The 16,663-nt window shown below is 38.9% G+C and overlaps 1 protein-coding gene across 13 annotated transcripts in view; it reads right to left on the bottom strand.

Annotated features, from left to right (window-relative positions):
* EBF1 (EBF transcription factor 1) overlaps positions 1–16,663 on the bottom strand; it is a 394,047-nt gene that overhangs the window by 87,076 nt on the left and 290,308 nt on the right. For 9 of the 13 annotated variants that reach the window (XM_021697812.1, XM_044916873.1, XM_044916874.1 and 6 more), the window contains one exon: positions 10,720–10,850. In XM_021697812.1, coding sequence (XP_021553487.1) covers positions 10,720–10,850 — 131 coding nt within the window. Of the gene's footprint in view, positions 1–10,719; positions 10,854–16,663 lie in introns of all 13 variants that reach the window. The other 4 variants (XM_021697789.1, XM_021697805.1, XM_021697770.1 and 1 more) reach the window with 1 other exon arrangement.

Here is a 16,663-nt window from a genome sequence, read left to right as displayed (position 1 = left end):
TAAATCAGCGGATGCCATCTCTTCTCCTGAGTCCCTCAGTGCATTCTGGTTGTTCCCTAATCAGAGTTCTCTGGGTTTCGTAACACAGATTTTTTCATTCCCAGGAATTGCCTGTCTCAAAGGCAGTATATGATTTCTCAGAGAACATGAGAGAAAGCCAGTGGAGGCATTTACTGTTTCACAAACATTCTGGTTTCCTTTTGTCCTTTCAAGAAAATAACTTTAGCCCAATGTTTAGCAAAATATGTTGGGTCACATGAATTCGCAAAGATAAACTTTATGTATGAATGTCAGAGGAGACTTGAAACTAAAATCTCGGGAGCTGAGTTAAATAAGGGATTTAAGACCTAAGCTTTTGAATGGTCAGGAGTATTCCTTTACACTGCCTGAAATTTCTCTCATATATAGAAAGAGACACAGACACATAGTAGAGAGATGTGGATATATTTTCCTATTTATTGTCTGCAACCCCAACTAGAATATAAGCCCTGTGAGGATATGAATTTTGTCTTTCTTGTTTTCAGTTTTTAACAGTGCCTGAGAAGCAGTAGGCACTCAATAAATACTTCTGAACACTGAGTGAATAAATACCGTGACGCTAATAACCACCACTAATAATTTTAGATAAAGAGTCAATAAAGTCACTTGTGAATTGACAAAAAAGAAATTATCAATACCACTCCACCCGAAAAACTTTTTACTAAAAAAAACTGTTTACTTTTACCCCCTCCCCCCAAAAAACTTCAAGCTTTCTGGTATCCTCATTAAGCATTCACAAAAATATACTACCCAATTCTTCTGACCAAGAGACTAACCACGTCCCTAATTCAATGCAGTTACTTGTACAAAACAAAACAGCAACAAGATCATATTTCAAAATAACAGATTTGGGAGAAAAAAGGCCAAAATAAATACATTATACTTCAACTACCTTTGGTTTTGTGGGTTGATTTATTTATTTATTTTTCAGTAATTTATTTTTTAAATAAACTTTCTCTAGCTCTTTCCCAGGATGTAAATCTTGTGCCAACTGGGCCCCATTAAAGACTGGATCCCATCCTGACCATCTGGGAGCTGGAAAAGCACTGGTGAGTTCCTGAGGTCCAGAGTATTCCAGAAGGAGAGGACTGGACACCCATAACACCAGCCCCTGTGGTTTGAAACTGCACAATGAGCTCTTTCTCAAGGTTTGTTTTTCTAAATTCAGTTAAGAAGGAACATCATTCCCTGCTCGGGTCTGGCTTAGACCAGGGTTGCTGCTTATTTGTTTGAAAATTAAAATATAAAAGGAAAAGTAAAGCCAGATACATTTATGGAAGAGACTAAATGTTTGCTATCAAAGCTGGCGGTTTGCAAGGCAGAATCTTTGCCTATGGAATTAGGAAGGAAAAACAAAAAAGCCAAAAGATTGATAGGTGGGGTAGCAGGGAATGAACTCACCTTTCAACGAAATACTTTTGGTCTTTCCAAGTTCCAAGAAAGGGATATCAAAGCTATACGGTACTAAACAGAGATGCATTTGAACAGTTTTTCGTGTGTGTGGCATAGTTCACATTTGCATACAGTTTACACTGATACTTGCACATATATTCGGTAATTCCTCATTTAACATGTCCCTTCAGGAAGTGAGCTGCACAGAAAACCAGAGCCAAACCCCTTTTAATACTGCGCCACGACAGCTGCTTTCCTTGGGAGTCTTTTGAGGATGCATTACACACATCTTGCTGTTTTAGAGAGAATATATTGAATATAATTGCCATCTCTGTCTTGATGACTCAGGGCCACTGTCATTATGAACAGTCATTAATGTGCCACACAGTAATAGAGTCCTGCGTCTGCTTTTTAGGTTTTCCATTTCCGCCCTTGACATTAAGCTGTCATTTCTGCTGTCACTGAGCCTGCTCGTAACAACCTGCCTCTAGTTTGCTCCTTCTGATTTGCTATGACCTGGGAAAACAGATAAGATAGTTTGTTAAAAATTATTGCTCTGGTTACCCCAAAGTCTGTTATTTTCTATATTTACTTTTTTTTTTTTTTTTGACAGTTGAGGTTATATAACAGTTTCTTTGGGTAAGTGTGGTTTTACTACATTCTCATTAGATGGCTAAAAGATGGCTCTGGAGTCATAGAAATTTTGGTTCAAGTCCACGCTTTGCAAATTACCAGCTGTGGAACCTTTGAAAAGTCACTCAACCTCTCTGGTGTTCAGTTTCATTACCTGAGAAGAAGGTGGGACGGAGGAGGAGGCTAGCTATCTACTTAATCTAAGGATTAATTGACATAATGCCTATAATGAGTTTAGGAGAAGGTCTCACTGGTATCAATCACCTAGAAAGTGCTAGTCTTATTACTTAATCCTCACCATAACCAACAGATTCACACTAAGGTAATTATGTGCATCCTTATTGCACAATAAATATATCTAAATATAAACTACCTAATCACACATGCATTAACAAAAACTAAACTGCAATCTATCTGGTATTGACACTTTGAAGCATCATTGAATACAATGGTTGCTAATAGGGAGCATTCGTTGGAAGGAAGAAAGGAAGGAAAGGTGTCATTCAATATTATTTTGTATAAATTTGTATAAATTAATGCCTCTGACATGTAAGGATCTGTGCTAAACACAGAGAGACTAAGCTGAATTTAGCATGGATCCTGCCTTATGAGAGAGAACATCCCTTTAAATCACAATAATTAAAGACAGAAAGTTATAAGGAACATAATATGTTACAGATAAGACCATGTAGGAATTTAGGATAAAGGGAAATATTCAATATCTAAACTGTAAGGGAAGATTTACAGACAAAAGTGGCATTTTACTAGATCTTAAAGGGCAGAAGAATTTGCACACAGAGAGGAGGGGAAAACATTGTGGAAGAAGGAATGGCATAAGAAAGGCAAGAGTACAGAGGCAAAAAATCACTCTGGGTATAAGGAGTCCACTAACGACTCAGTGTGACTAAAGCCTACGTTTAGGTGAATAGCGGGCAAGGATGTTAAAAAGAAAGTTCAGAGCCATCACGGGGCATGCTTAAATCCCAAACCGAGGAGCTGTGGGTTTAGGAAGGAGGAAGCCAGTAAGGTTGTATAAGGAGGAAGGCTTTAGTTCAGACCATTAGGGAGCCATTCCAGCAAGCTGCTTAGAGCACCCATATAAAATGAACACAACACTATATAGTTATCCATTTTCTTCATAAAAGTCACATGACTGCAGCCAGGTGTGAATTTTGTCTTTGATTTATGTTAAAATTAGAAATGCATCACACTTGCCTGGTTTCCATTTTCAAGTGATGGGCACACACTTGTGCCTCCTGAAAGCACCGTAAACAACTAAAGGAGAATGTCATCTTAAAGTCGTTTTTAACCATCATATAATTATTAACATAGAGGATAGATTTCGAGTGCCTTAGTCATTAAAAATAAAAATATAGACTAAAGCTTTTGTAGGAATAAGGTGAGCATGGTTGTAACTATGTAACTACATTAAAGAGGCCTCTAGAGTATTTTTAATCTGTTTTTTAAATATGCTGGCTCATTTAAAAATGATTCCCCATAAAATAACTTGGGCTTGAAAGGTGTTCTTCAAAGTCACATTCAAAGTTTAATGCAACCGGTTCAGGCTGCCCCTTTTAGTCCTTACAAATAAAGTTTATAATTTTGCATTAAGCATCTTCCACTTAACAGATGATCAGTAAGTACAGGTTGCATACAGGCTTGGCAACTTATATATTTAGGACAAGTAGGAAACCATGAATTATTTTTAAATCCATGCATTTCATCAACTTTGAACTAAACTTATATATGTAGGCCCCAATATATATAAAATAAATGACACAGCCATTTATATACCATATTTACATTATGAAATTTTAAAAGATATTTGTGATAATGTCTTTCTCTGCCTTTCTTAATTTTATTTTTTATTTGAATAGAATTGTATTGCATATAAATGTGGTATAAATACAGTCATCAGAATGCCAGTGCTATCATGTATAAAATTTGGGAGGGTTTGGTAAATATAAGGAAGTTTATTAAAAGACTAAAGAAATACCATGAGAAAACTGGAACAAGAGAAAGTTGAATGGGGGGTGAGGCTGGTGTCTGGAGAACTGGTCTGTGACCCCAGCACTAAGTAGTAGCTAATGCATTCCCAGGACAAGTCACAGTATGACTCTGGAGGCTCTTTTTCCTCATTTCCAAAAAACAGCTGCACTTGATGACTGGAAAGGTTCCTCAAAGCCCTCGAAATTTTGTGATTCTACATGTGGTTCTGTAAAAATCAAGGCCAAACAAAAAGGCCTGGGAAACTTCCAGTGGGAACATGTACGAGTTGTAGCCATTCATTTTTTAACGTCAAAGAGGGGCAAATGCTATTTTTTATTTACAATCCTTCGAAGCTCTGAGCTTTGTGTACAGATGAGAATGGAAAGTAGAGATAGGAAAGAAGAAAGAAGTCAGGAACTACATTTAAAACTGTGTTTTTCAACTTTTGGATTAAAGCAGGAAATCATTTCTCAGCCCCCAAACTGCCTTTTACTTACCTAACTATATTCACCCCCAGCCCCACCCCCACCGAAGTTTCTTTGGACTTCCCCCATCTCTGGGAATGCAGTTAAAGAAAACATTCATCTGGATGCAAAAGGCAACACGTAGCCCCTGTGTGAGGCTCACTGGTTCATACAGTGATAAAATTGGCTTCTCCATCTGAGCTAAGAGGTTCCGGCAATCTTTAAATGTAACTCTCCTGCAAAATCACAGGGCATCTAATGCCAAGTGTGCAGTGACTAAAACCAGACATAAAATATGAGAGAAATTCTGTTCAAAGCCCGCAGCATTAAAGAATAATGGCTCTACACATTCCTGATCTAATCTGAATAATACTCTGCAAATATTTCATATGATTTTCTCACATCTACCCCAGACCAATCACTTCATGACTAGATTTCATGACTTTACTTCATTAACATGAAATCCATCCATCCCCAATATATCCTCCTATAAGGTGATCCCTGAAAAAATGTTCTGTGGTCACAAAATTTTGTATTCCAGGTATTCACAGTGCATGTTAGTATCTCAAAAGCTTTGCAAAGTCCTAGAACAAGGACCAGTTGAATTTATTTGACTCAACATTTCCCAGACTTACCAGGAAAAACCTCCCTCCCCCATCTCCCATGGCATACCTATTGATATACCAAAGAATTGGTATATTCCACAGAACTATCCAAAAATGAATTAGACCAACAGTGTGGTCTAGGTCTCAGGATTATATCAGATACCAGGACTTGAAGTGTAGAGAGTAGAAATACAGACTAAAGATACAGCAATAAGGAGATCCAATTTTGTAGCTAACTAAATGGTTTTGATGACATTCAAAGAATGCTTTTGCAAATAAACACGATATTGGTATACTGCAAGTGTGTCATAAAAGTAAAGAATAATAGTGGAAGAAAAGAAGCTACTTGCTACCCATCATTACTCTTACTTTGAAGGGACTCTCAAGGGAATAAACTCTAGATAAAAGGAATTATAAAATTGTAGCTGATTTCAATGAGGATTTAGTCTAAGCCCCTCATTTTAAGATGGGGAAACTAAGGCCCGATGACCAACACTAACTAAAATCTAGATCCTCTGATTGAGCAGTAGAAAGACTGCAATTAATACCCACGTCTCCTGACTGGCTCCTTGCCCGCTGCCACCCCATGCAATCTAAACCCTTGCTTGGATGATTGTCTGCCTGAAGTCCCCTTCATCCTCTGCTCCTCACCAATCTCACCAATGTACTTTCCTTACAAGCATCTTAAATACCTTAAGCTGTATAAATTCTCCCAGAGATTGCTGTGATTAAATCAAAGGACTGTGAGAGCCTAAAATGCCTAGCAGAGAGATCCATCTGTACATAACAGGAGCTTGACTGGTTGTTTGGACAGTCTACTTTTGCCTGTACCATTCTCTGTGCCTTCTAGAACCTTGCTTTGAATTTTAAACTAGTAATTTAACACTGGATAATAAAAATATATTATGTAACTCCCTAATTTGTTTCATGGGAGCAAGTTCCAAATAGAACACCAGATTCCATAAAGCCTAACTGTGATCAGTCGTAGTACCTATCCCAGTGCTAGACACTAACAGGCAAGCCAAGCAGTACTCACTGCTTAGCAATTAGAGCAGTTCAAGGAGATATTAAAATAAGTATTAACTCTACAAACTAGTAGCAGGAGCCCCTCCCTCCTCCAAATCACATGTTGATGGAAAAGCAAAAACAACCAAGTGTATCTCTGATCAAGAAAAAAAGCTCAACCCATGTTAATCACAAGCACACATCAACCTTGTTGATTTTCCTGGGTTTATATATAAAACACTACAAATATTTTTGTTGTTGTTGTTAAGTCTTTTGGGTAAAGGATAAGAAGCCCAAGGGTATCAGTATAATAATTTGCTTTCTAGAAAGACAGAGAGGAGAAAGGGCAAGAAACAATAAGGAAGAATAACAAAGATGGCAAACCAAATTCACAAGAAAGCCATGTAGTTCACCCCAAACTTGGGAGCCCACAGAAGGCAGCCCTGAGTGAGGAGCAATGGAGTGCTACCTTTCTTTTTCCCAACCCTCAGGGGGCAATCAGTGAGCTAAACTGAACTACTCATTTGCAAAAATTGGGTTGGTAGGGAAAGAGCATAGATGAGGGTCAATTAAGCCAGCCCTATTTTCTCTCACTCTTTTTAAAATTCTTTAGCTAAAAAAAGACTCCAAATAATAGCATCAGCTGCTAAGCTAAAATGTTATCTGCTTGTCCTGGCCCACCAGCCTGCTCCCTGAGTGCTTTGGGCTATAGAGTGAGGAAATGGAGAAGAGATAAAAGTCTACTTAAAATTAGAAGTACTAGATCTTAGAGGTGGCATAACCTCAAGAGATCATGTGGCCAGGGGACAAAGAGCCAGATAGATAGGGGTCCTATCTAGAGATGAGGCCCCAACAGGTTCACTGTCCTGCCTAAGTTCTCTACGTTGACAAGGAAGAGGTTGTCTTCTGCCCCTAACACAAAGCATGTATTCTTCATAAGGATAAATTCTTCCTGGAAGCCAGTGGCTCCACCCACAAGCCTATACAACCAGAAAATGAAGGGATCACTCTTATTCCTCTGCATCCCAAGTCTACCTCAGCCTGGAAGGTGATAATAATTGTTAAGATACCCATCCCCACGTCACCACAGTACAAGACGTCAATGGCAATGGTGAGCATACACCCTAGTCTGCTGTAATAAAACACGAGGGTAAAAATTCTGGCATAGGCTAAATCATGGACAGTTAAGAAGGTGAGGCCCTGGGGATGGGTTCAAATCCCATGTGCACCCCTTGATCACTGAACAGCTTATTTAACTTCCCCAAGCCTCAATTTCCTCATCAGTAAAACAAGAACAACATGCTCGCCGGAGAGCCATACCAAATACTCAGCATGGTACCTGGCAGGAACCAAGTGCTCAGTGAATGTTAGCTGATATTAGTCATACTACACATTTTTCCACAGATCTTTCACAGATATCCTCTCTTAAATACTCATAGTATTGAGTTCTGATTCTATCCAATGGAAGCCTGCAGAAATGCCCCAGAACTAGTGGGTATTTTTTGCCTCTACCAAAATGAAAGGCATTTATGTAATTTTATGTGATTAAAAACAACCACCACGGTTACTATTACTATTACTATTACTATTACTATTACTATTACTATTACTATTACTATTAGCTCTCCTACCCTATTACCTGGACGACTATGCATGTTTTTTTCGTTCTCCTATTTCTGTCCTTCTTCCCCCTCTTATGTGTCCATTTGCCCTCTCAGTAACTTGGGCTTTTATTTCCTTTGTAAAAATAACCATTGTAGGATAAATGCCATCTCTAGCACTATCTGTGTGATGATGGGCAAGTTTCTTAACCTCTCTGATGTTCGGTTTACTCATATGTATCTAATACAGGGCTATCATGAGGATCAAATAAAATAATACCCATAAAGTGCTTATGCATGATAAACCCTTCATAAACATGAGGTATTTCTCAATTTCTCATTACTATACAATGGGTTTTTGGACTTGAAGCAGTACCAAATTCTCTCCCTCCACTAAAAGGGAGAGAAAATCATGTCTGTCAAATAGCCTGTATGAAAATCTAAATATATAAATAGTTTAGAATATTTATAAGAAGTTCATCTCTGCAAGGCTCATTTTTCTGAATGTTAAGACTATTATAATAACAACACAAAGCAAAATCTTCCACTCAGATTTTGTGTATAAATTCTATTGTGGCAGAGGATTTACTTATTGTGGCAGAGGATTTACTTATTTTAAAATAATATCTAATTTTGGAAACTACCTGGTAGGTTTCCACCAGGAAAGGGTCATAGTTGATTTATGACATAATCACACATGAGAGCAGTTTGGGAGGAGGAGGTGGGTAAAGAAGGAGCATGTATATCCCCCACCCTCAGCACCTAGCTGGACCCACTGAGATTCATTGTGAGGGGCTTCTGGTACATGCAAGCCAGTGGCAATGGAGGGCCTGAGGAAAGAGGAGGACAAAGGTATAGTCTTACTGGGTTATTTTTTTCATGACTTGCATTGATTTTGTTACATGGAAACAGATCCTTTGAAGCAATTCAGAAGAGTCTAAATTAGAATTTAATCTTCCTTACCTGTTCCCAAAAGAGGGCAAGAATGTGGGGGAACAGAGAGGAAACACAAGGACCTTGACTAGGAACAACATGGAAGTACAAGTTAATGATTTCCTGATAGATCAAAGCCCTTGTTCCGTATAACCAATGCAGTGTTGGGCAAAGACAGACACAAAGTTTTAAAGGAACCTGCAGACTAACCCACCTTATTCTCAGAGGTTTAGTAAGACTTCCTGCCAATTCTGAATCCCACTTCTCAGGCCTCACTTCAACGACAGTAATATGGAGCAAGAAGTCCATATTATATTTATTCTTCCCCTCTCCCAACTTGCATGATAAGCAACAGAATGAGGGATAGAAAGGGATGGATATATAGCCCACAATATCTGGGAGAAGCTGTCCTTGTGAGGACCGCTGTCTCTAGCAGGGATAAAGACACCAGACTGGTGGCAAAATATGCCATGTATGTGATGCTTCTAATTTTACAACTCAACGGTTCCAACAAAGAATGGGGTGCAGTCAGCAGCGTGAGCTCAGGCCACCTTTCATGCCTGGGATGATCCATCCAACTTGGACAACAATTAGTTCAGTGGACTGAGAAGCCCATCTCTGATTCAGTTTTACGAGAGCTTTGATTCTCTGGCCAAGCGCAGGCCACTAGTTGGTGGCCTGGGAAACACAAGCAGCACAGGCAAGGGGCTGGCCTGAGTGGGTTCCTGGCAGTGAGAAGTGCACGCAAAAGGCCTAAAAAGAAAGACAGCCTCTGCTTTAGGAAGGTAAACATATTCAGCGATCACTCTTAACTCTCTGCTTACCTCTGCGGCCCACTTAGAGAGAAGACACAGAATATCTAGATGGTCTGAACAGAGGTGTTAGGGGAGGACAGCTAGACATTGAAATAAAAAATTGGAGTTCCAGCTTCAGTTCTGCTACTGACTTCTCTGTGTGGCTACACACATATGATCCACACGCCATGGGCTCCGGACAGCTGCTTTGGGGTTTTGTAAGTATGTATCTCCAAGCCTTAGTGTCTTTATCAAGAACACATACGTGCTAAGGGTATTTACCCCATGGTGTAGAGGGAAGGATTGACATGATCTGTGTCAAGAGCTGAGCACAGTGCCTAGTGTACAGTAAGTCCCAAGAAAGCTTAGTGATTCACACAACTGCTTGGAAAACAAGTGGGATGAATGAGCTCAGTAGTACCTTATAGCCCTACCATGGATTTTATTCTAAACTTTGGGGAAGTGAAAGAGAAGGGGCTCTGGGCATGCTGGATAAGAAATCTAGGCTCAGGATACAGAAAGAAAACAAAGGCAAGTTTTCCATGGCATCTATATAATGGTGATGTTTGTGTTTTATAATCTTGAGCTAACGGTAATGGATTATTGCCAGGCAGGTCAACTGGCAGGTTAAAATAGTGATCACAGTGCTTAGAAAGCACTACACACACAAAACAAAGTCATTTTCATGTGGCTGGGGTCACATACTAAGATGCCGGTGACCTGTAAATTCTTAGGGCTGGAAAAAGCCTTTGGTTCTTCGAGGTTGCCCTGGTAAATCCCTCACTCTTGGATGAAGAATCACTGAATAAGTCAAGAACTACCTACACCTGCATTATTACCGTCATATGAATGGTGCTCCTTGAAGATGGGCCTCCCATAGACCCCATCTACAAGTATTCACAGATTACTACCTTGTTAAAGTTTGAACAGGGTTTTTCCTATATATTTTGTGACTCTGCATCTCCTTTCCAATTCCCAATATACAATAGGACCTCCACACCTTGGCTAGCGTAAGAGGACAAATGACAAAACAGAAGCTCCCCTGGTGCTTACAGGGCATAGGATGGAAATCATTCCAGTAGAAAGTGGTGCCTCCAGGCATACCCAACCCATGTCTCCTGGTTTCCCAGAGTTCTGCAGACTAGAGCTGGCCCACCCAGGGTGGCACCACGAAATCCTACACACACTCTATTAGAAATTCAAGTGTAGACAGTATCCTCAACCAGACCAACCTATTAGATATTAATGTTCAGACAACACCTACCTCACTCCAGACCAGCATGGTACCGAATATGACCTGTAACCCATCAAAGAAATTGTCCCCTATGATGATCACAGTCGCGCCTCCCGTCGTCCATCCTTCACTCGGGCTGATGGCTTTGATACAGGGAGTAGCTGCTTTTCAACACACATGAAAAAGAGAAGGAGTCTGCTGTTAGAACCAAACTTTAATGATGGAGACTTGAGAAAAAGAAAAAAAAAGTATCTTTTATCTTTTCACTAACAGAAAGTCCCCCAAGATCTCAGCATTTCCTAGCCACTTTAGGATCTGAAACCTAAGGGTGCGATTTCAGTTTTAAAAGCATTTGTTTCATTGTTTCTATTGACATACATATATTTTACCCAATCATTTTCAAACCTGAAATCTTATGAAAGAAAACACAGAAGCAAAATCTAATTTATGAGATGCTAAAGATAAAAAAAAAATTGGGTGGCTTTTTGGGACACATTGGAAACCTTATCGAATTGCTTCATAATTAAACATACTTCCCAAAAAGAAAATCGATAGATTTTTAGATAAGCAATTCTGTCCAAAGGGAAGTGAGAAAGAAAGGAGGCCGGAGCAAGAAAATATTCTTGCTCCATGCCTTCTATCTGTAACACTAACACAGCAACATTTCTCATTAGAAATCTTTAAGATTTTTTTCAACAAATGTCATGGATCCCATTTTATAGATGTAAAGTATGCAGGTCATGCCGGGTGAATTATGTAACTAAATAGCTGAGTCAGGGCTGAACCACAGAAAGTCCCATGGCCTTTGTTTTGTTGCCATTCCCAGGCATAAAATTCTAGAATGGACATCTTAAAAATTTCATATCTCTTCTCTTTCCATTACAAATGGCCCTTGGAGATGGGAAATAATTTGCAAATACCATGATTCTAAACAGACTGGAGGTAGCTTGCCTGGTGAGCATGGCATATTTTCAACGGAATTGCTAGGCATAGATGTAATTGTAGGATTATGTTTTTGAAATGTCTGAGAGGGCACCAAGGAATTTTAACTCCACAATGCCATGTTGTTGTTCTCATGATTACTTTTATGAACAAGAACAAAGCAAAATTCTAAAGCAAGGGAGATATTGCACAAGGAGAGGAAAGGAGACCCTTCTCTTTAATAAAAAGTTTATTAAGTATCCAAGACTGACTTTCCAAATATTGAAGCCAATGAGCGCACCAGTTAATTTTAACGGGAAAAAGCTGGAAAAAAAACTACTGGACTTTGTCAAATTTGGCAAAATGTCATGCTTTAACTTTTGCAAGAAGAGAAGAAAATACTAAACCCAGCCCGGTGGGACCATTGCTCACGTGCCACCAAACAAACAAGTAGAATGGATTTGATTTTGATTCAAATTCATCTTATAAAATAGCACAGAGAAATTAGGAAATATCCAAACTAAACATTTCATGTTGGCTGAACTCATAGTAATACATTTACAACTAAAACTGGGCAGTTCAGATGCCTTTTCTCTCCTTCACTTTCTCCCAAAAACAAAATAATTAATCAAGAAAATGTAAATGATTCATGACTTGAAAATTCTTGTCCAATTTTTAACACACATAAAAGTTGTGATCAATGCTCCACAGGAACAAGACTTTTTCTTAAGCAGAATTTTTCTTTAAAAAGTAAAGATGTTTAAAAAATAAATAAAAAAATAAAAAGTAAAGATGTCTAAATGCATGCTTGAGTATTCCCAAACCAATGGCAGAATATGATGCATGATTTCAAGAAATTTGTAAGAGAAATCAAGTACATTTAACAACTATGTAGAATTCCTAAAATAAAAGCAGTTCGGAAACATTCTAGTTAATGTCTCAAAATCTCAATTCTTAATTTCGAACTGAGTACTTAGTTGTTAAAGTAGAATAGAGAGCGCCATATCTCCAGATACTTCTGAGAAGAGGATCTTGGTTTAACTGAACTGGTCTTCAAAGAGTCCTGACTAATGGCAAAGTGTGAAATCCAATGGCATCATTAAATGCTGACCCTGTGACTACCCTCATAAACAACAAAAGAGTCTTGATGTTTATTATCTGTATTAGCTTTCTTTTAATTTTTAAAATTTTATTTTTGTAATCATGCAAATTTCTTTAGATAAGTATCTTTCTCTAGATATTTCTTTAAATAAGTAGGGACTCCTCTAGGCTTACTTATCATTGAACAAAAAGAGGCAGAACGGTGTTGGTGTATCTTTGAGAGACTCTCCTATAGTAAAGATGTTCTGATAGCATGGTCAAGCTGGTTTTGGCCTTGATCCCCTCCCACTTCTTTCCATTTGTTATTTGTAGGATAAAGAAGGCATGTAAGTATGTGTGTGTGTGTGTGTGTGTGTGTGTGTGCTTTCACACGCTTCCTAAAGAAAGTGATAATGTTTTCAAATTCTGTGAGCAACCAACCAGAAACAAAGCTAACTGTCAACTAGCCAGAGGAAAGATAGATCATCAAGCTTCCAGAGATAAGCTGGTGAGGAGACAGTATGTGACACCATCTTTGTAACTTTTAGAGAAAAGAACCCTTGAAGGAAGTACTTCAAGAAAAGAGTGACACACCCTTTGATGGATCCTACCTCTATACTCAACCATCCGTTATCCTCGCTTAGAGACTAGATGCCATTCCTAGAATAAGGAAGTCATGCAGATCTTTCTAAAGTTTGGCTTCAAAGCATTCTAAAGGTGCTTCTATACATCTGTGCATCATAGCAGTCTTAAGAGGAAGCTCTGCAGTATTTCCCCACTGGGAAGTCTGGAAAATAGGTAAAGGACTTATGGACTCTTCCACTGACAAAGAGAGATGGGGAAGGGATGTTACTGGCATTTAGTGCCTGGAAGTCAAAGATGCTAACTATCCAACAATGCATGGGATAGTTCCCCCCAAACGAAGAACTCTAAAATGTCAAGAACACAAGGTAGAAGACACTGTGACTAGCTTAACAGAGCAGGTCCAGGAGCAGTTGTTAAAAACTCACAGATCCATACAGGCAAGGCAGAAAACACAGGTCAATACAGCAGCTCAGAGTCTCAGAACAAACATGAGATGGATGGCCCCTGAAATTAGGAATTGGGGAAGATCTAACCACTTGTTCCTCTACACAAATGCAGGCCCAGTGTGGTCCGGGCTTCTGATCTGTTGAAAGAAGCTGGGAACCAGATTTTTATGCAAATTTTCCAATATTTAAATGCCGGCAACTAATTTAATTTTTTTGAACGTGTAGGCTGTAAGCAAAATATTTATTGGCTAAATTTAACTCCCAGGCCACCATTTTACACTTTTATCCTAGTCACAAACAAACCTGCCAGACTAAAAGCAGCCCAGGAAAAACTTGCAAGTGTGCCTAAAACTACAGGTACCCAAAAGTTCACTGCAGTATTAACAGTAAAATATTCAAGAGTCTAGGTGCCCCCAATTAGAGAGCGGTTAAATAAATTATGGTATATCCATACTACAGATTATTAGGAGGATCATTAGAATGGATGGAAAAGACTTCTATAAACTGACATGGAAAGATGTCAAAGTACGTTAGTAAGTAAAAAAGCAACGAACAGTGTGATCCTGTTTACTTTAAAAAATGACATGTATGAGCCTGTATGTGCACCTGTGTTTCTGTGTATGTAGTTACATGTGAACAAAGGTCTGGAAGGAGGGACACCCACTGTCCCCAGGGGGTCCATACGAAATAATCATTGGCTGGAATGGGGCTGAGGGGCAGGGAGACCATTAAATTTTACTCTATAGAAAGTAGTACAGTTTGAATGTTTTCAATGAGCACACAGGAAGGTAATATGTTACCATAATAAAAATTAAATAACAGAGCATTTAATTCTGTAAGAGATAAAGATTGTACTATTTAGAACAAATTGATACTAATTAAAAAAAAAAAAAAAAAAAACCCCCTCTTTGCTGACTAACAAATCCTGAGCCTCTCCTTCTCTCTTCTTTCTGGGTAAGCTTTACTCTGAGGACACCCAGACGACATCTGAAGCAGCCAAGGACTTGTTTTTCTTTCACTCAGGATAGCCAAAGAGACATGGAGAGGAAGACAAGAAGAGATCACTTTTAATAGTCACAGTGGGTATGTTCAGTAGAATTTGAAGGTGCAAAGATTTATAAATGAATTCAATTAAGCCCAGGAGTATAATAATCAATACAATTCTATCTCCATGAAAATATTATGAAATTGGGGAGGGGAGTGGATTTGATTAGAATACAAAACCACTTTCACCAGCCAAGTCTTGATTTAATTAATAAAAGATTCTTTCTTCTTCACCAGTGAATTTTCACACTCTAGGTAACCACAAGGACAGAGAGCCAATTCCTCGTTCTAAATCTCATTAAAAACAAAAGTTGAAGTTGATGGGTTTTGCCTTTTTTTTTTTTACCTCTTCCCCCACCCCCAACAGCCACCAAAGTAGAGGAGATTTTCTTTCCTTCAAACTATGACAATAACATGATTACCCCACCACAGTTTAGCATAATGGCTCTGAAATGCTCGTGGCACATTGCAGAGTTAAAGTGGAAATTATTAGGTAGCTCTTCTTTGTTATAATAATGATCACTCCACAAATAAAAGCTCTTCTCCCAAAGGTACTGCAAGGCACAAAATGCTAATTCTGAAGATTATGTGTGTGCTTTTATTAAATATTACCATGCCCTGCCTGTTTGAGGGCTTCTCTGCTCTGATTGTTTTATGAGTACCCATGTTAATGTCATTCCCATCTTGCTAGCAGCAGGCACACATTTTAGCGTTTGTATGAGAGTTGATCAAAGGCCACGTGCTGGGGGAATTGCTGAGAAAACACGGACAAGCGATAAAAATCTAACAGATTAATTGGTTTAAATTTCATTTCAGGGTGTTGAACTTTGGCTCGGGACTCTAATACTACACCGTGAGTCAGGGCCTAATTACCAGATTTCCAATTTGCTTCTGAACAATGGTCGTGGTGAGTAGAAAAAGAGAGGGAAGAATGAGAAGAAAAAAAAAAAAGAAAGAAAGAAGGAAGGAAGGAAAGAAATCGTTCAGCCTCCAGTACATGTTTAACGACTAATGTTCTGTGTGCAGACAATCCAGAGCGTTTATATTTCCTTCCAATAGGCATGGGAGGCAGACGAAATCACGGATGCCCTCAGCAGTTTAAAATTCTCTGATTTACAGAATCAATGTTACAAGATTCAAGTGCCTGCTCATTCACATCGGAAGCATCAGGCTCTTTATAGCAAGGTGAATTTGTAAGTTAGAATTGCGCCTCAGCCTCCAATAGAAATGATCTATTTCACTGATAGAAAGCAAGGGCCAGGAAAGCCATGTTTACCTCGGGGTTTATGGGTGGCCTTGGGAATAAGGGTTAATTGAGCTCAGAGGTGCCTGCCCACTGAGGTGAATTAGTGGTGTGTGCAGCTATCAGCAGGGTCCTGGAGCTGCTCTTACTTTTGCCTCCAAAATCTTTGTACTGCGATCAATGCCTCACTTGTTTGGGGTAGCTGTGTAGATGACCTGGGTGCAAGATTTATCATCTCTTATCACGAAAATGGGGCTTTTGTGACAGTTGATGTCCTATTATGGAAGCCTCATTAGAGATGCATTGTTTGGCTCTTTTCTCCATTCCTGTATTTAAATATGCTGGGGAAACAACACTTCCTCAATTGGCAAAATGTATAAATTTAGAAATGTTCTAATCGCCTTCTAAATCTGAAGATAAAATTCCACTAAAATGGATTTTCCAGCTCCATTGTGTATAGCGTATGAAAGGATGTAAACTCTCCTCCTCCAGCATTCTGTTAGCCAGAACTCTCTATTAATGAGCGTTTCTATGGAGCAGATAACCGATGCTTACAATGGAGGTGAAGGTGCCAACACCCGCCCTTACCGGCTCCTGAATAAAGACAGAAAGATGCAATTATGTTAAGTTGATTTAACATTCAGAGTACTACAGT

This window comes from Neomonachus schauinslandi, chromosome 7, assembly GCF_002201575.2.
Source record: "Neomonachus schauinslandi chromosome 7, ASM220157v2, whole genome shotgun sequence".
NCBI lineage: Eukaryota > Metazoa > Chordata > Mammalia > Carnivora > Phocidae > Neomonachus > Neomonachus schauinslandi.
Note: the sequence above shows the minus strand (reverse complement) of the source record. Positions and strands in the feature narration are given on the sequence as shown.